Below are 20104 nucleotides of genomic sequence, written 5' to 3' on the forward strand. Positions count from 1 at the left end.
ACTACTACTACTACTACTACTACTACTACTACCACCACCCAGGTTACCCAGTTGCAATCTGTCTTCCCACCAGAACGGACTTACATACGTAAAATCAGGCACCGGTCAAACAATAAGTACTAAATAATACTGAACTAATATCACGGGCCTCCAAGTAATTAACCATTCCATATGTGTACAAGGCAAGAATAATATCGCTATATGTACGCTGGAATATAATAATACAATTGCAACAACAGACTTCATAATATTAAATATTACATGAATAGTTTTTAACCATATTTTTAATTGTATAACTTTCGTTTTTATAATAATTTTAGAATTTTATTGTATTTTTATACTTTGTATTATTATAGTGTAACATATTTGTCAAGTATCCAGCACTATTTTACCATCATATTCAAATGCAGTTCAATAGTTTGTGAGTGTGATGACTATATATTTACCTGATGATGGCTTTAAAAGCATTAATATGTAGCTAAGGTAATATTGACCTCGACCATCTCGTTGTTGTGTTGCCACGGATTCTAATAATGATTTTTGTACAATAAACACAACAGGATGCACGCAATGAAAAAAAAAATGTTACCCGTTTACTTATGTCTTTTTTTAAATTAAGTCTGAATTTTCTTCATTTTTGTAAGACGTAAGAGAATTAGACAATTTTCATTTATTGAAAATGGTCTAATAATCTTCCTATGACATGTCATGATCCATTAAAAATAGGCGTTATTTAATTCCGTGAGCCTCCTTATGCGTGGCGAACAATTTTTGCATACTATTTTAAGATAATTATTGTTCATATCGAATAATGTGTAGCAGAGTAACGTTGAAAGTTGTGTCAGATTTGTATATACGTTTCACACGTCAACTTATGAACCATTGAAGCATTTAAGTAAAATTTGGACGCTATTGCTGAATGAAAATTGTTCTTCGACGATTTCTTAGAGCCGGCAAATAACATCCAGGCCTATATGAACATGAATATCTATATCTTTTTGTATTCATTAACACCCTGTCACAGAAATCCTACCAGACACCAAATAATTCGTTATTTTAAATTAATTCAACATAGGAACAAGCCAGAGGGGCAATCCCTGAAGCTAGAAAGGTTTGAGAAGAATCCTCACAATGAAACGTGGTGGGACACAGCGTTGCTAGGCAACTGGACGTTAAAAACCTCGCGACCGAATACGTGTACACGCAAGGCAACAAGGTCGAATTCCTTCACCGTGACCCTGCGAGTCGTAGGAGGTGAGGAAAAGGGAAGCCTCAAATCTGAGATAGTAAAATATGGTCGCGAGTGGAACTCGGACCCGAGAAACACTACGGTTGCAAGGGCCAGCAGCATATGCAAAAGACAGACCCGTCCTCTGGTCAGAGAGGGCGCCCCATAGAAAAAAGACCGTAACTGTCAAACGGTAATAATTAATATCTGGTCATGAGCCCCAGATGGGGCTCGGCACCAAGACTTACTGACTGACTGACTGACTGACCGTCAGTCGCAATGTGACTTTGACTTTGAACAGATATCAGTATATGGGAGTATTGGGGAGTATTTGAGAGTGTTTAAGTATTTAAGTGATAGCCACGGGAAGTTCGTCGTGTGAAGACTTGGTTTGTGATTGGAAGATTTTATTTATATGTAATACTTGGAGTGATTTGAAGCGCTAGTTTCTGTGTTTTAATTGCATTAGCAGGAGAAGACTAGGTGTGTGCGTGTAACCGTGATTTGTGAGGTGTATGAAAATCAGCAAAAGCGCTGTATTTGAGTGTGATTTAGAGAGGTTGTAACCGAAGTGCTAATAAATCCAATCATCCGAACTATAACCCGTAATTTCATCACGCGTACCCCCATACACGTGACAATAATATGGTGCTTAATGAGGCGAGTATTTTGTGCTATACTCTTTATTGTGTCAAAGAAGGAGGGTTCCGAGAAGTCGAAGTATCTTGTTGTATTTAACATTATACCTACTATCAGTATATCTGTCTGCACCAGCTTTGTTTAAAAACTCACAGATCGAAACACATTGTACAGAATTACATGATGCCACGGTTTGGCATGAAAATTGAAATGGCTCTTAGGAAAACTGTTTGAAACGATACTGAACTGCTACACAGTACAAGTGACAAAAGTTGGTTTTTGTTCAAGTAGTTTCCAATATTCGAATATTACAGTAGATGATTGTCACTAATTTCTTAAAATCAGAAACATAAATCCTTGGAGCATAGTCCTCCTTGGGAAGCTTAAAATCGCTGAGGTAGATAAGGCGTTTGCCATCTCTTATAGAACTCGTAGGTTCATTATCGCCTTTCCACGCAATTGCACCTTATCCTGATCACGATGAATTCGGTCTTCATCCTCAAACTATGTTTCTTCCAGATAAATTTTAATGGTATCCCTTCCTGTAGGCCTAGATCTCAAAAAATGGCCACTCTCACTCGGAATTACGAGCCAAAAATCTTGCTTACATTTTTATTTTAAAATTTATAAGTTCTGCATTGTTTCTAACGCAAGAATATAGAAATATGATATATTTAAAAGGCCTTAGTGTTATGCTAATGACACGAAAACCTTCTTAGAATAACACAATTTTTTTTTCTGGAGCTATATATTTCTTCACAGAATTACTAGGTTTTCGGATTTTTTTCCATCGTGTCGTATTCTAGAAAATAGAAAACACGGCGCGTCGGAAACAGGGCCTTTTTCCGGAAAGCCATGTTTTCTATTTCCTAGAATACAGGACGATGGACAAGGCCCAAAAACCCAATAATTCTGTGCATTATACGCCATCGTTAGGACCCTTTAGAATCTGCTACATATTCCTTGAAACTGCACTGGTTGCAGCAGTAATAATAACAATAATATATTAATTGAGGCATTTCGTCATTTACATCATTCGAGCAGTAGGCTCTATTATTATGTTCAATCTGATGAATAACTGTCCTGAAAGAATGAGAGTTCACTTGATTATATGATGTTATATCCCCGAAGCCTGAACTTTTAAGGGATTTTCTTGACCGGCTAATTAATCATTAAACTGTTCTATCTTCTGATATATGAAAATCAACCGACATTTAGGAAGAACATTTCGCCTCCATCATCAAGGTCGAAGAAGAGCCACGCAGGAACCAGCATAAATCAGGCAGCAAGCAGCAGGCCTCCAACGCACTGCTCTCGAATGCTTGGAAAGCCCGCCTATCACAGGTTGGCTTCCATTGTTTTCTCACTGCCCAATGTAATGTAAGAGGCCGTCTAGCTTATTTTACAATTCCTCATCTTCTAGAATAAGAAATTATTACAGATATGTATAAATTAAACAAGGGAAAATGTGCTTGCAATCTGCTCCATGTTGGTTTCTTGCTAGGCTTCGGCTACAAATATAGGGCGAAGTGTTCCTCCGAAACGTCGGATGATTTTCGGCGGACTCCACCTATTTGAGAACCTTGAATCCTGGAATTAATCACTGACTTTTGAAAGAAACCCCTGTAATCATTGAGTGATATTTCCCAGCATAAAATATAAGTTGAATTTTACCGTCTCTGATAACTTTAAAATACTGCATTACAATTAAAGAATTCAGTTTCAGTCCTTCCCATGGGAATACAGCTGCTCATTTGTTAACTTATAAAAAAGTTTGCCAACCACATGCTGCTCAACTTCTGCTGTCTTCGACTAACTATACTTACACCAGTTAAGTTCTAACTAGTGCACCAGTTCCCTTCACCGAAACCCCTAGACACAACCAGCGTCTGAGTTCGCACAAGTACAGGAACTGTCATAGAAATAGCAACACAAGTCAACAAGGGAAAATAGCCGCTAACCTCAACAAACAAAACCTGAGTACAAGCACATACAAACAGAATGCAGTAACACAGAAGTTACATTAAGCGCCTCTGCCCTCCGGGTGCCGTTGTATGTGATTATGTCAGTATGTCGACTTAAATGAACTGTTGGTACACACAGAGGACGCCAAGAACTGGCCAGAGCAACAGCATCACGCGGCAGTGGACGGGTGGACGGGAGTATACCAAATTGTAATGAATGTCTTAAGGGCGAGAGGGAAAACGTGCCACATAAACAACGGTCAACAACTTTTAGGTATACCAAAAATGCCGAACTTACGGTACGAGAAACTCGCATGGCTTCTCCATTACGCGTTCATTTTCTGAACTTTGTGCAAGTAAAGCATGAGAATCACTTTCGTGTAATGTAATTCCGAACATCATTTCAAGTTAGGTTCAAACTTTTACAGTACTTCACCAACACTTTAACACTTCTCTCGTGTCCGTTGTCTGTACTGTGCCCTCTCGAACGAGCGGGACAGCAAATGGCTCTTGCGAGAAAAAGAGACGCTTTGCAGCATATTAAGAGTCGCCTGTTGTTGTCGACTCAGACACTGGAGTTAATGTGTGAGGTCAGTTCTGCAAACGAAACGCATGCAAGTAGTGCTATTAAATTAAAGTTCTCGCCCCTCACAATGGGCTTCTGTATAAATTGTTTCCTACTAATTGTAGCACTGGAAATTTCAGTGCGCAAGAGTGGGCTATGGCGAGCGTTAAGAGCACTGATGTATCCATAGTTTCTTTGAGTGTGGCCTTAAATTTTATAATTTTACATATCAGTCGACTACATAATGGCTACAAGAGTCGTAACTTATATAAGATTAATAATATTATGTATGTATATATTGACCCTTAACAGCATAGTGGGTATTACACTAGTACATGCTACCTGCTTTAATGTTCTCAAATTCTGGAGTTTTTCCCTCAGAGTACTTATGATCCTATGATACTCAGACAAACAGCTGTTGTTCCTTAAATATTATTAACCTGCTAGCCTAAGTAATGACGACGTAATTTGTTCTTCACATTTCAGGATGAAAATTGTTAATCCATGATTTCCAAAGTTTTGACTTCATAACACGTGTATATTTCCATTTAAGCGCCCTAAGCAAATATTTTCGTACAGACTGCGTGTTCCTCAGGAACAGACATTTATTTATGCGCGGTCAAAGCAGGTATATATAATGTGACCCTGATTTATTGTCAGGGGGCGCGCCATAGCTCAAGCGGTTAGTCGCTGGCTTCCCACCTTGGAGATCCGCGTTCGATCCCGGGTCTGGTCAAGTGGGATTTGTGGTGGACAAAGTCACGCTGGGGCAGGTTTTCTCCGAGTACTTCGGTTTCCCTGCCAATCTTCATTCCACCAATTGCTCCGCAATCACCGTCATCTATCATCTGGGGCTGGTACAATAGGCCAGAAGTGGCCTCAGTACAAGGGACTCAGTCCCACTCCACTAGCAATAAAAAAATGGTCCCATCCAACAAGCAATAAAAAAATTAGTGTCAGGGTTTCCTTGGCCTATAATTTTTAAACCAGAAATAACAAAATAAAACTCTTTGCGGAATATGAAAATATAATTGAAAAAGCATTGAGTCTATAATAATAAAACTTTTTGAGCTACATTTTCACATTCCACATGAATTTTTGTTTTATTTTTTCCGGTTTGAAAAATATAGGCTATGAAAATCCCAACAATAATTTAGAATCACTATATAGATGTACGTCTCGTCACGTCCCCTTCAGCGTACTGGCAAACAGATTGGATAATAACACGAATTCCAGAGCTTTAAGAGTGTTGTCTTCTGGGATGGAACGCGGTGAAGTCCAGTAGAATTCCGCCTACATTTCAGAGAAATATACCGCTTCTATCTCACGGAACGGCAAGAAAATTTTAATTTCTTTTTTCCCCTGCTTCACCATGCATGGCATTTCTGTATCTTACTAATATCTCCCAGATACATTCGAAACATTCTCTGTAATTTATTACATGTAACTTATTTCAGGTATGTTACGACTTAATGTCTAACTCCATTCTCCTATCACGATCACATATACCGCATTTAGCCTTATCTATATTGTGATGTGTATATCCATTGCTAGGCAACGACTAGGTAAACACAACTCCCGCGGGAGCCAACACGTGATAACAGGGCGTATTTTACTAGGTAACAACGCTGTAGACACGTCTCATCAACAATGCAGGCTGCGTTTTCTGTGGGATCCGTGAAGAGGGGTTATAAAATGACACAGTCAGAGGAGGCGGCGAGGGCAGAACAAAGTCGAGAGTAAAGAATCGGGTTTCGGGGCGCCAGCCTATCAGGACATGAGCTTGGAATAAAATTGGCAGTTACAGAATAATGGAAAGAAAGAGAACTAGGCTGTGACGAGGAGATTTTGTATGTGATTTGAAATTAGGGCGAGGCTCTGATAAATCCGTTGCCAGGATACGACTATTGAAGACTGAGAACCCTAATACATACGTGTAACAGTGAATTGTAAAGTGTGTAGGTCAGCAATGGCGATGGATTGTCTGTTGTTCCGAATTGTGTTAACGAATAAGTTGTATTATCCAATCCGAAACTCGTCTTATAAGTCACGCCAACATACTAAAACATGACAATATTTATTTCTAGACAAATTACGTTGTAGGCCTGTATAAGAACTTCTGCATTAAACTTTATGGAATGCTTGGAACATAAAAACGAACTACTACTTTTCCTTCGTATCTGGGAGAATCGAAATTCGATCCTGCTTGAAGTTTATGCGGTTTCTCTTAGTTCCCTCAGGCTCATTTAGAGGCAGACAAATGGCATATCTACCCAACCCACGTTAGTTTCTTATACTAATAAAACGAAGGTGTATACTAGTCTAGTGCCGGCCAAATAAGAGTATATTATCATGGCTCAAATAAAAAACAAATTGTGGTATGAATACTTAGATCCACAGCAAGTTCTATATTTACTTTCTTCTATCTATACGTTTGATGCTTCAAAACAGATTTGTTCTGTAGAATATAAAAGTTCAATTTCTGACAGTGATTTCGTTTAGGCCTTTTCGAGATTTGAAAATATCTTAACATATTCTGCAACAATTCACAGATACTTAAATAATATGAAGCACATTGAGTTGAAAGCGCAAGCCATGTACTATGTAATAAACCAGATATTGCCAGAGTTATTTTCAAGAGTTCAATAATGATAATCTGTCAGATGCCTCGTGACCTGACTCATAATATTGTTACGTATATTAGTGATTTTAGACGCGTGTTTGGATTGGCGAATCGATTTATTGGATACTCACCAGTCGTAACTACATTTAATTATGCCACTCTCAAGATTATTGTAATTATAACATATAAACAAAATTTTCTATATCTGCTTATACTAATCGTTGCTAGGTTACAGATCTCAACAATGGCTATTCCTCTGCAAAATTTTCCTTATCCGTTTCCTGGCAACGGATTTTAACACTGGAATTATAACTGTCACACTCAAGATATCACTCCACTGCAGCACACATAAAGTCTTCAAATCACCCGTTAAGTCCTCACAGGCCAACTTCTAATTAGTCTTCAACTACGAACTTCCCGCGGCTATGTCCTACCGGCAACTGACTCTCAACTGCTTCTGTTGTTCTGGGAATCTCGTTATACGCCGTGACACGGACCCGACAGAAAATACCTGTTCTATCTTAAGAATCGTTGCGTAACCTAGCAACTGGTCACAGAGGCGTTTAAGGTCATTCTTATATAAGAGAATATGTGTAATTTTTTATTGTTATATTTGCACTCAATTTGGCTTAAAACGCAAACTTCTGAAAGCAGACGAAGTACAGATTGATGATTTATGTCTACTACGTCATTTCACCCTCCTCCAGGACCATCACCTTCTCGTTGAGAGGAGGTTTGCGCTCCCAATGACACGGTCAGACATTCTGGCTGGAGTGTAAGCTCCTGGTAGGGCCAGTCATGCCAAACAGGTCAACGTGTGGGAACTAGACGAATTGCAGTCCCTGGTCCTCCAGGTTGGGGGTTTGGCTTGAGGCTAACGACCCCACTACAGAGAAATTTACTGTTACGAAACATTCACATAGAGGAGGCCAAGACCTACGTATATAGGGTTATCACGCCAGTAAAGAAGACGAGGGAGAAAATATCGTTTAATCTGTAGTTTGGTAAAGATCACTTTTCAAAACGACTGTGCGTTTGTTAGAAAGAAAAGTAACAGTCAGAGTATGTGACAATGGTATTATTAAGATGAACACTCATTATATGTATACTCACTGTCCATCTACCTGGTTTGATTAAAGGAACACAACATTCTGAAAATTGACTTTGAGTCGTCATTAAGTACATCATGCAAAGAATTCAGTTGAGCTCTCTGTATGTCAAAAAGAGAATAGGAGGACAGACCTCAACTTCCGTTCCCCATTCCAATGATGACCATATCGCATTCCTGAACAGAAGATAGCACCATATCTGTAAACCTACATTCAGAGATGTTTGGAATCTTGTCCTAAAATCTGAAGTTAAGACCAAATTTTATAACCATACAGAACCACATGCAAAATTATAGTTTTGTATATTCTAGTATTTATGCTCTCAGACTGGAGAGAAGAAGACAAAAGTTTCTGAATTGAATGGTAGCCAGCTTTACCCGAATTCAATCTCTTCCTGAATCAAGTTTTTGTTCGATACTGTCGTTCCCAAATATCTTAACTTTACCAAATTTTCAAAACATCTTTTATTTATCTTTATGTCATGATTTTTCCTTATATTTTGGTGACGAGAGAGCAACATATATTTAGCTTTCTCTGTTTTCACTTCTAGACTAACACACAACTTAATAAACTATAATAAACATAATGAGAACAAGTCATCTGCACTGCATTGCACAACATTTTGAGAACGTTCACATTGTAGCACCGGATTTTACATCAATTAATATTCATTGGACTTTCCGTATCGATTGTGGGTGTTTCGGAATTAGTTAGCCCACGTGAAAGGAAATTAAGCGGACATAGGACTGTTAATATATTCTACGACAGACAGCTAAGAAGATGTATATGAATTTATTCAAACCATTACCCTTGTCCGTATCTCCCCTATACTTGGACTGGCTGAACACCACACGAGGGTGGCACAGATATCTAATGACAATTAAGCACTATCTCCGCTGCAAAGACACAGTTTGTAATCCATTCCATACATGAAAATTGTCTACTGTTACTGAACCTGTAATTTAAGTCATAAATTTTTCACAGTAGGGAGAAATACATTTAATAGACTAGTCATAACATTCAGTTATAATGTCAGTCCCTTCCGCAACGAAAAGCAATAGACTAGATGCGTTAAATTCTTTTGATTTTGTGTTCTCGGTTAAGTGTGTGTTCGACAGAAGCAAATCTGTCCTTTCTCTAGTGACCTGAATCATACAGACAGATGATATCAATAACGTAATGTTTGACTGCCATGCAAGAAACGAATTTAAGGTCACTAACTCTACGTAAACTGCAGTAGGTATGTGAGACCGGGGCTGACTATCACATACTTTGCGTTCATAAATTTCTCTCACATGTAATCTATGGAGACGTTAACTCTACAGACGTCAGAGCTCTCACTTTACGTAACATAAACATCTGTCTGTCCGTGTTAGATGAGTCCCTTGTCACCACGGCGTGGCATCTCCTCAGGTTGCGGACGGAAGAGACGGTAGTCGCTGACAGCTGATAAGTGGTGGTCCTCCAGCTTGGAAGTTAGGCGTTGGGCTAATAAATTCTTGCCTTAAAATATAAGCTCGTTACGAAATGTCACAAAGGACTTCGGACCTGGACGGATTCTTTGGATAAAAAGACAAAATTAAAATGGTTCTTAGAAAGATAGGATGGGGTGGTATGGAGTGGATCGATCAGGCTCAGGATAGGGACTAGTGGAACGCTCTGGCGAACACGGTAATGAACTTTGTGGTTCCATAAAATGCTGGAAAGTTCTTGAGTAGCTGCACAATTAGCGGCTTCTCAAGAGGGGCTCAGCTCCATGAAGTTAGTTAGATAAACATCTGTGTGTATTTCTAATTTGACGTGAAATATTACGTAATATCTGAGTCACTCACATCCGACTGTGAGAATTTGACTGTTATTTGATACATCCTTGTCTCAAAGTGAAATGTAAGTTCTACAGTCGTGTCTTACACGCACAGAGAGCACCATTAACTACGTGAGTCGATATGTTCAGTCGTAGGTAGCCAGTAAAATATTCTGCTATGTGACGCATAATCATGGTTTGATTACTGGCATGAGCACCATTTTATTTCCTGTCGCCACTCTCTGACTGAACCTCTGGGATTTCTTTCTAAATATATTTTTTTAGAAAACTTCCGTGATTAAAGCTATACTTAAATCTGTAATAACACGTCAAATTTTGATTCGATTGGAACTTAAGTGCAGATTAAATCTGATCAGTGCTTTCTACCACTGAGTTCAGAAAATTTTGTTTTGTCGTCTGCTATCTTCAAAAGTAAAAATTAAAACATATAAAATTTTCATTTTGCCTCTAGTTTCTTATTTGTGTGAAATATGTCAATTACATTAAGGGAAGAATATGTATAATGAAGGTGTTTGAGAATAGGGTGTTGAGGAGAATATTTGGACCGAAGAGGGATAAAATAATAGGAGGATGGAGAGACCTGTATAATGATGAACTTCATGACCTGTACTATTAGCCAAACACAATTTGAATAATAAAGTTTAGGAAGATGATACAGGCAGGGCATATAGCACGCATGGGATATATGAGGAATGCATATAGAACTTTGATAGTAAAGCCAGAAGGTAAAAAGTCCACTAGGAAGATTCAGACGTGATGGGAAAATAAAATTAGAATGGCTCTCGACATATAAAGAGTAGAATAATCTGGATCGCGATGAGGACCAGTGGAGGGCCCTTTCGATCGGGGTAATGAAGCTTCAGGTTCCATAAAATGTTGGGAAACTCTTCAATAGTTGAGTCGCTTTTGATTTCTCATGAACGATTAAATCCCTGGAGCTAGTTACGTCACTTCATTATTCCCGAGCCTTAAATTGGGTCTTAAAATTGTTTTTATGTGGTTCTAAACTCTTACTTTCCGACATCACGTATTTATGAAGTGTTGAGACTTGTGTCAGCAGTGAAGACCCTCTCCAGTTCTAGTCCCTGCCCGCCTGGCACTATATATACTGATTCCTTTCCAGACAGAGAACTGTCCTCTTCTCCGAGCTCTATAATTGATTTAAAAACAAGAGTTCCAGTTGTTTGGTCACTTAGCAGGGCGGCCGGATGAGTGTTTTTAGCCATCACAGTAGCTGAGAATGAAAGGGGAAGAGTGGGAAGTCACTCGTGCTTCTTTTCACATTAAGAAACCCTCCAAAATTAGAAAGAGCACAGAAACCTCGCCGGCTAGTCGTTACCAACCGACATTAGACTACATACGTGTATATCCTGAACATGTCAAGTGCCCTAACATCGACATAAACTTCTTGGTCTCTATATCTGTACCCCGGACATTTGGTTTCTTTGTAATTAATTAAATTTAACAGGTTGTCACAGGCTTCTGAGGTTCAGTTTCTGGCAGGAAATATGAGTATGTTTATTCTCTCCTTCACCATGAGACCTCTTCTGGAACCCACTCAGCTTCCTATCCAATTTTGTAATGTTGCATTCAGTTTGTGATTTCGCTATTAATTAAAGGTTTTCACATATATAGAAACTTTTATTTTAGAAATGTTTATTTTTCTGAGTTCACGACAAGTTTCGTCCAGAGGTGGTCATCAAAAACTGAGACGTGAACAAAGGTTAATGGGTTCAGAGTAAGTTGAAAACTCAAATAAAATTTAAAAAATGGTACTTGTATCGTATCTGACGTAATTAAATGATTTAAAATTGAATTAAATTTAGAAAATGCCATCAAATTACAATATAAATTAATATTCACTTACTGAAAACTCCGGTATGTTTCCATTCTCAGAGAGCCATCATTAGGGGTGTTCTGTTAACCAAGAGAGTCACTCAAGTTTTCTACAGGATTGTAAGTTCATCATGAAAAATTTTATTGCATTTAATAACAGAACTAAGTCAAAGACAAAGTTACATTGCGACTGACAGTCATTCAGTCAGTAAGTCTTGGTGTCGAGCCACATCTGGGTCTCATGACCAGATATTAATTATTACTGTTTGACAGTTACGGTCTTATTTTTGCGGGGCGCCCTCTCTGACGAGAGGACGGGTCTGCCTTTTATATATGCTGCTGGCCCTTGCAATCGCAGTCTTTCTCGGATCCGAGTCCCTTGGGACTCGCGACCCTATTTTACTCTCTCAGAATTGAGAATTCCCTTTTCGTCGCTTCCTACGACTCGCAGGGTCACCGTGGAGGTATTAGACCCCGCCTCCACACGGGGTTAACAGAACTAAGCGCCTGCTTTCCTTTTATATATCACGGACCGCATAGAAAATGACATGTCCAGCAATTGTTCCATTGTTGCATGTGTATCCATTGCCGCGGTAACGTTTCTAATGAGCCGTTGCCTGGCAACGTTAGGGGATACACATAGAAACACAGAATAATGGGAAGGATTTATGAAGTCCGCATTTGAGATGGGCTCAGGTGCCGCGATATACGTATCAGGTTTCATGTAGATTGGTTCAGGCATTCAGACTTTGATAGAGGGGGACACACAGACATTAGACAGCATGGTAATCTCACAAGCCTACTTTTATATTTTCGAAATAATGAAAGTAGGCCAAAAAGAAATTCAGTTATAATTGGAGCACAAGTTAAAAGGACATTAAAGTTCCTATATCTATCACGTACAATGTTTACCAGATAATCTTTCCAGAGGGATAAAGCGGCCAGAGCTTAAACCTGCAAACTCACATCATTATCATGCAGAATATATGAAGCTCTATTTCGGTCTCACATACGCCTTCGTGACATTGCATTTAATTAAGCGCAAGGATAATAACTTGTGTGGCAAATATATTGTGACACGACTACTTAAACTTTGTCCATTGCGAGGTAACGGCTCGAACAACAAGCGAGCCATCGATAGACAACTTCCCGCGACAACAATAGAAGAATTGTGTGAAAATGTAGTCAGCCGACAACGTCGGAAGCACAAGAGCATATGAATGTCCATTGTTAGAAGCCGTCACATAACAACGTGTAGTAAAGATATAGAAAACTTCATGCGTGCTGCAGTACAGTGATGTGTACAGTATGTAAATCCGTGAAACTGATATAGTTACCCGTAGTTACATGTTGTAGGTGTTCAATAAATCCAACTGTCAATTCAACCCTATTGTCTAGTCTCTAACGTTTTAAAATATATTGAAAATAAACTTGGTTAAAACATGTAAATGGCCCTAATTTACACAACACAGTAGTGTAGTAGGAGTGTAGTGTGGTTTCTGTTGTAACAGACAGAAGAATTATTTCACTGCAAAACATTTTGTGATAAGTTGGCCCTTTCTGATTAGAAATTCATACTTAATATTTGTTAATGTCCACTTTAAAAGTAATTTTATAAATTCGTCAATTAATTACAGGACCTTCCCTCTTTTCCTTCTGAAGGGCATATAATGTCCTCATGGGCCCTTAAGACCACTTCACTCCTCTGACTACAAAGTCATCAGCAGTTCCCTTCCAGTAGCAACCCGCTTCCAAAAGGAACAGTGACCTTAGTCTGCGTAATACTATGGAACACATGCACTAGCAACCTCCATTTTGTTTTGTTCTTGTGTAGTTTAACGGTACTAATTCGAAAGTAGAGGTCATAGAGCATTGAATAAGATGAAAATATGGCATGGAACAGTGGGTTACTGAAGTTTTTCCCTTATTCTGTTAAGTAAATATTTTCCTTGTGTTATATTTTAACTCATTTCCGTGACTGGGAAGGTAAAGTCTTCAAAATTTTCTCAGACTTAGCTAATCAGGTATCTTTTAAATGTCGAAAGTGAGGCATTCCTGAATTAGAATTCTTCTTTCACATTCGAAATCTGGAGGGATGTTTAGAAAACACCAGTCTCGTCGTGAAGGTAAATTTGTCCCTGTGCTTAACTAATTAAACTCTACGCCACAGAGACATATGTGGGAGTGGATGTATCCCGGATCTCGGCATTGGTTGGAGATGAGTGGTTAGCTCCGCGCTACTCACTACGAGAATTTTTGCAACATTTGTCTGAAATTGACTCCCAACTGGGACACAATAAGTATTAAATTCCCCTCTTAGAGACTTGAATTTATATAGCAACTTCTTTACCTAATTATAAAGCGTTTGAATACCCTATAACTTGTTATTTTAAAGACCCAACTTCAATTTATGTGCATTTCCGCATAGGCCTATAATTTTTTACATGCCATAGCAGCTAATTAGTCATGTCGTTTCCGAAACCCCACTCCGTAATTATGCTTTTCCCGAACTACGTGCCTCAGCCAGTCATCTGTAGTAGTAGCATTTCTGGGGAGGTCTCAGCATTGCCAGGCCTAGCGAACCCATAGTTCCGCACCTATGCTAAAGCCCTAATCCCTGAGAAACTGATAGGCTTCTTCCAAATGAGTTGCAGATTTCCTGAAGAACCTTTTGAAAGCAATGTCTATGCAAGTCCAAATCGCAGAGCCTTCTGTATTCAAAGTACACCATAGCAAGCTTGCTGATATTTACAATTAAATTTTCTTTTCTTCATCATCCTTCCCATTAATAGGCCGGGTACTCCTTCGTCAATTTTATTAGCCTATTTTCCTTATTTTGAAAACATTGAAAATAGGATTATGAAATCTCCCATATTGTCTGTGTATTCCCCAATCAACTTTAAAATGGATGAATCTGTCTTTATGAAACTTTATATGTGTATCAAGGCATCTGAGGCCCTAAGGTTACTAGGCAACGGCTGGATAAAAACGTTACCGCTACAATGAATACGAATGAAACAACAAGAGAAGTGTTGGAGGCGTCGTTTTCTGTGCGATTCGTATTGTATCAAGGAGAGCAGGCGGTTAGTTGTTTGCAGAATTTTTGTTTCTCCTGTGGTTTTATAGACTAACCTACACGTTGTCTTCTTTGTACTCACGTATTACATTCTTAATACAATCAGAGCTCATTCCATTAACTTTTCTTCTTAGTTTTATATTCTGTTTTGTGCAAAATCTGTTACATGTGAAATCTGCAATTAAGCCTGTTTCATTTTCTCAATTTTCTTTACGGTCTAAAAGAATGTAACCGCTTTCCTTCTCATGAAAAATATATTTCAGTTGTCAAAAATATTTTCTCATCACTACTTTTTATAGTGTCGTTATCTCTGATCCATTTAATAATTCCGGTTAACAAGCATTTTGTAAATTACATTCATTTCATGTAATGACAATAATATTTTGAAAACATGAATTATTATGTAAGATTTGAGGCTTTCACGGCGGTGACTATGAAGAAAGCAGTCTTCTGGGATTTGGCACCGTGTATATGTGGTGTTAACCGACGTTTCGGAGGAACGTATCGCCTCCATCTTCAGAGTAGAAGGAAAAATATAAGAAAACCGCAGTCTGTTTTACCGGTTCTCACAGTCTCTTCGCTTGCAGATTTCTTATATTTTTTCTTCCACCCTGAAGATGGAGGCGATACGTTCCTCCGAAACGTCTGTTAACACCACATATACACGGTGCCAAATCCCAGAAGACTGCTTTCTTCGTGATTTATTATGACCAAAGTTTGTTCAGAAGCAAAAAGTGTGACATCTTTATTATTGTACATGCAGCAAATAACTGGTAGAACTTTCTTTTACTTTGGTGTATGTCATCAAGGCATGCACAGGTAAGACTTTAGATAGGAACTGTAGAAATATGAACATAAATATCCTATCAGACAGTCAAGATGCAATCATAGCACTTGGTACACACCAAATCACTTCAAAATTGGTTTGGGATTGCCACCAATCCCTCACACAACTGGCCAGACATAACAGAGTGCAGCTGATATGGGTGCCAGGTCATGACGGTATTGTATGGAATGAAACCGCAGATCAGCTGGCAAGAACAGGACCTGAACCAGCTTGCGGCATCTCAATTGGAGTTGCCAAGAAAGCGATCAGGGACTGGACTGGCAGAAATCACAAAAAGCACAAGTGGACTCAAACGGGCAAAAGGATTTATATCAGGACCCTCTGCCAAAAGAACGAGGGACCTGTTAAAATTAAACAGAGATCAACTCAGACTGGGGGTAGGATTACTTACTGGGCACTGCCACCTGAAGGGACACTTTTCCAAACTGGGATTGACAGAGGATCCAACTCGTGAGAGGTGCCTACAAGAAGATGAATCTGCCACACACATCTTATGTGATTGTGAGGCCGTAGCTTATTTAAGATATCACCATCTGGGTCAGTTCTTCATGGAACCAAATGACTTTTATGACGCCCCCGTAAACAAAGTCCTACATTTCATTCAAAGTGTAGGATTAATAAAGGGTTAACCCAAAGGGAAGCACAATAGATCATTGAAGGTCGCAGTGCTAGGGCCAGTTTTATTGCTCACCCTTCATACTCATAATCATACTCATACTCATTCTTTTACTTTCATGGCCACTAAGAAATAGTTTCAGCCAAATTTCTTCAGTGCACTGTGGACTAATTCTCTGACTGAGGAGGGAGCATTTCAAGTTACCAAACTAAGGTCAGCGTTTTAATATTTTCAGCACCAGCCCCTGTAAACCGTATCTATATGAAACACCTAGCATTGAAATGGTATTGATCCTTTTAAAATAGATTTCACTTTTTAGCCTGAACTGTTCAAAAATTAAACATTCGTATCTCCAGGCGATGGCTCTGCCAACAAAGGGTAGATGCCCCCAGTAATGCAAATCAGCGGACATGTCAGATGTCAGATACGGAGAAGCGGTTTAATCAATGCTACCATTTTATGCAATATTTTGTTTAATGTAGACGTAATCCATCTCGACACTACCGGTTTAAAATGTTTCAGAAAGGCCAGATTAATGGAAACAGGAAATTCCTATCACAGAATGGACCCAGTGTCATTAATAATTACCTCTCGTTGTTGAGTTTTGCTCCGAAGGAACTGTTAACACATTATGAAGTCATTTTTAGATCGTAAGTATTCCTTGTATAATGCAACGAAGCCGATCTTTTATGAATTGCACTAAAATATATTTAATACACTAGAAAAATCTGTTAAACATTTTAAATGTCATTAACTATATATATTCATTTCTTGTCGCTACATGTTTCGGCCACATATGGGCAATCAACACATTATTGGGGAAACAACTGCGCTGTATACTTTGTCTTCTGTGCCCTTAGGTACATCGTTGTTTTTGTGGTTAAATTTTCTTAGGATATTTCCATCATAAATTTTGGCGGCTATTTCAGTTTTTTTTATGTCGTTTACTTTTATTGTGCATACTGCTGTCTTCTCTTGCACTCTATAAAGTGCTTTTATAATTAATAATAATTAACGTGCTTTCTCTCTTTTACAGGTTTGCGTGTCATGCTGTGACGAGATGTACTGTAACATATCTGTACCCAGCAACCAAAGCACGGCTGTGTATTCTGACACGAGAACAAAAGCCAGACGTCGTTCACAACAGCATGACAATATCCACAACAGCACCAACACTGCAAGTCGACTCTGGCCTGCGCCATCTTCGTCACAAACACCTACTCACTTAGTCATTGTTGTTCTGACGATGTCCGCGACACTAGTGCGAATATAGCTCACTTCTACGCAACTTCTCTAAGTTTCGAATACTGCTGTTGCTGCCGTCTACGAGCTTGAGTGTTCTGTGTAGTGTGCTTACAAAGACATCAAACAAACCACTGTTAACGCCAATAAAGTATGGCGTAGAGAATGTAAAGATAAGAAACGTACAGTCACAGAAGAGAACACTTGGCTTTACATTCAATGATATTTTCGAGGGTGCCCCAAACACATTGTCAAGTCTCTGAGTTAAAAGTAAGTAAATCGTTTACCTCAGTTTTAAATTAAGAAGAATTGGGGATTGATATTAAATCAATCACGACTCTAAACATAGTCCATTTCATTTCTACATAAGTCTGTCTCTCATTTGGAAATATCAACTGGTCAATACAATCTTGATCGTTGTGAGACATCTATTCCCCATTCTACTAACTGCTATTTTAATGGCTGTGAAATATCTGATGATGAAAATCGAAAACAAAAATTCATTACGAGGCGACAGATGTCGTGTACCTAGATAGATAGATTAATCTAATTGTGAGGGATTTAATTTACATTATTTTTAAATTAAATTTATAAACGAATTTCAAGTAGTCAGAATTAAGGTTGCAGTTGCAGTGGATCAGTCGAATCAGGTGCGATACACTTTCATTATAATAACGACGTGTTCTCCAAATATAGTTAGAACGCACAAACCGAAGTGTCCTGAATCAAGACGTTGAAGTGAGCTCGGCACGAAGCAGCAGCGGCGGATATAAATACAGTGAAAATCAAGATGGAAGCACTCAATTTAAAAATAGTACTGGATTGTTAACTAAGATGGAAGTACCTGAGGATTTTGAAGCGAGGAAAATAAATCTCCTATTAAAATGTGTGTTCCTGTACATTAAGGTGCCACATGTTTGCAACGGAACTTAAGAATGGAACAGACTACTGAGATATACAAACTAATAAGTGAAGCATATTCTGAAGTAAGAATCCACAGCAAAGAGTGTTATTTTCAACATAGCTCTAACTAAAACATAAAAAAGCCGCACTAAAGACCGCAACACTATGCTAACTTTTAAGGTACTTTATAACAAAACTAATTAACGAAAGTGCGAAAAAAAACTCTCTCAAAACAAACAGAGTTTATGAACACGCCCATGTATTTTCAACAGCATGCTGAAATTAATTTAATCTATTTTAATTAACTCAGGAAGAACTTCAAGTAATGTTAATGTACTTTTGGCCTGATATAAATTCACATTCACTTCTCCATAAGCCGAAAGTTTGTGCTCGTTTTTTCGTGTTGTTCTGTGTCATGTATTGATGGGCTTACTCTATCTTGAATGTTCCTACCGCGTGCAGTGTATATCATACATCTGAATTAATTGTAATGAGAAACAGGGTGTAGCACCCAATCCGGAAAATCGAGAAAAGTTTATGGTAATTCATGCAAACTTAAGTCAAATACTATTTCACAGTACACAACTGGTGAATTGTCCGTAAAATTTAATTTTATATTTCTTGCGTCAGTAGTCTTTTTCATATAGCCACCAATATCATTATTTTCAATATTATTGTTTGTATTACTCCTCCCCAGTGCAGGCCTACAATTGGTAACCAACCTCTACGTAACCGATCAGACATGGAGCTTAATAAGTGAAGCAGATCTCTCCAACTGTGAGTCGCTTCAAGCGACGGCTGCTGATACACGGTTCAGTGATGTGATGGACTATATTAGCGCATGATGTCTATAGAACTCCGTAATGACACAGACTATTGTTATGTAAATGAGGAACAACCAACTGCACATAAATGCATTTGAAATAAATCTATCGCCGGAAACACTTCTCCATGTTTAGGACGTAAGGACTGAAAAAAACTACAGTTCATCATTCAAACATGTGGAAAACTTCGTGATACCATAAGCAAGATATCAAATATTTTCAACAATTGGATGTACACACTGATTAGTCGGCCATACTGCCCTTCATCTACAAATAAAACATTACTGAAAGTAACAATTTGTTATTTATTACGCGGTAGACATTGAATTTTCTCCTTAAGTATATCTTTTCAAAATGAACCGACGTTGGAAGTGAAGGCAGTACTCCTGAATTATAATCCTGTTAGTGGAGATCCTTCAGTAGGTTCAAGTTTTTAAGTTGTTTTACTTAATGCTATATATTCAGTGTGCCGATAATTAGATACACAATTAATATATATCAATAAAACAAACAATAATTCTGCAATACAAAAATTAAATCTTTCATTGTGACTAAATATGGTACATTCTCTCTACAATGCATTTCACACATGAATGTACTTCCATAGCTGCTCGTTATCAAAACGACTATATATGTACCTACATATATAATTTCAGATGGAACCAATTACTGATTTAGGAAAACAATCTATTTTAATGCTTAAATGATCGGCTATTTAATTGTTCAAAACTGGGCAGCTTGTTGTGGTGTAATTCATATACAGACATTGAAACATAGTGGATGCAATTGAAACAATCTCTTTCATCA

General features: G+C 38.3%; 1 protein-coding gene across 4 annotated transcripts in view; it reads left to right on the forward strand.

Annotated features, from left to right (window-relative positions):
• The window catches only part of LOC111867071, a 391471-nt gene extending 371865 nt beyond the window's left edge, over window positions 1-19606 (forward strand). For 3 of the 4 annotated variants that reach the window (XM_023856556.2, XM_033752585.1, XM_033752580.1), the window contains exon 5: window positions 17365-19606. In XM_023856556.2, the coding sequence (XP_023712324.1) occupies window positions 17365-17601 (237 nt within the window). In that variant the 3' untranslated portion in view covers window positions 17602-19606. The remainder of the gene's footprint in view (window positions 1-17364) is intronic. The other variant, XR_004513307.1, reaches the window with a different exon arrangement.
• The last annotated feature ends 498 nt before the right edge of the window (window positions 19607-20104 follow it).

The sequence above is a fragment of the Cryptotermes secundus genome, unplaced genomic scaffold (genome assembly GCF_002891405.2).
Source record: "Cryptotermes secundus unplaced genomic scaffold, Csec_1.0 scaffold219, whole genome shotgun sequence".
Taxonomy (NCBI): domain Eukaryota; kingdom Metazoa; phylum Arthropoda; class Insecta; order Blattodea; family Kalotermitidae; genus Cryptotermes; species Cryptotermes secundus.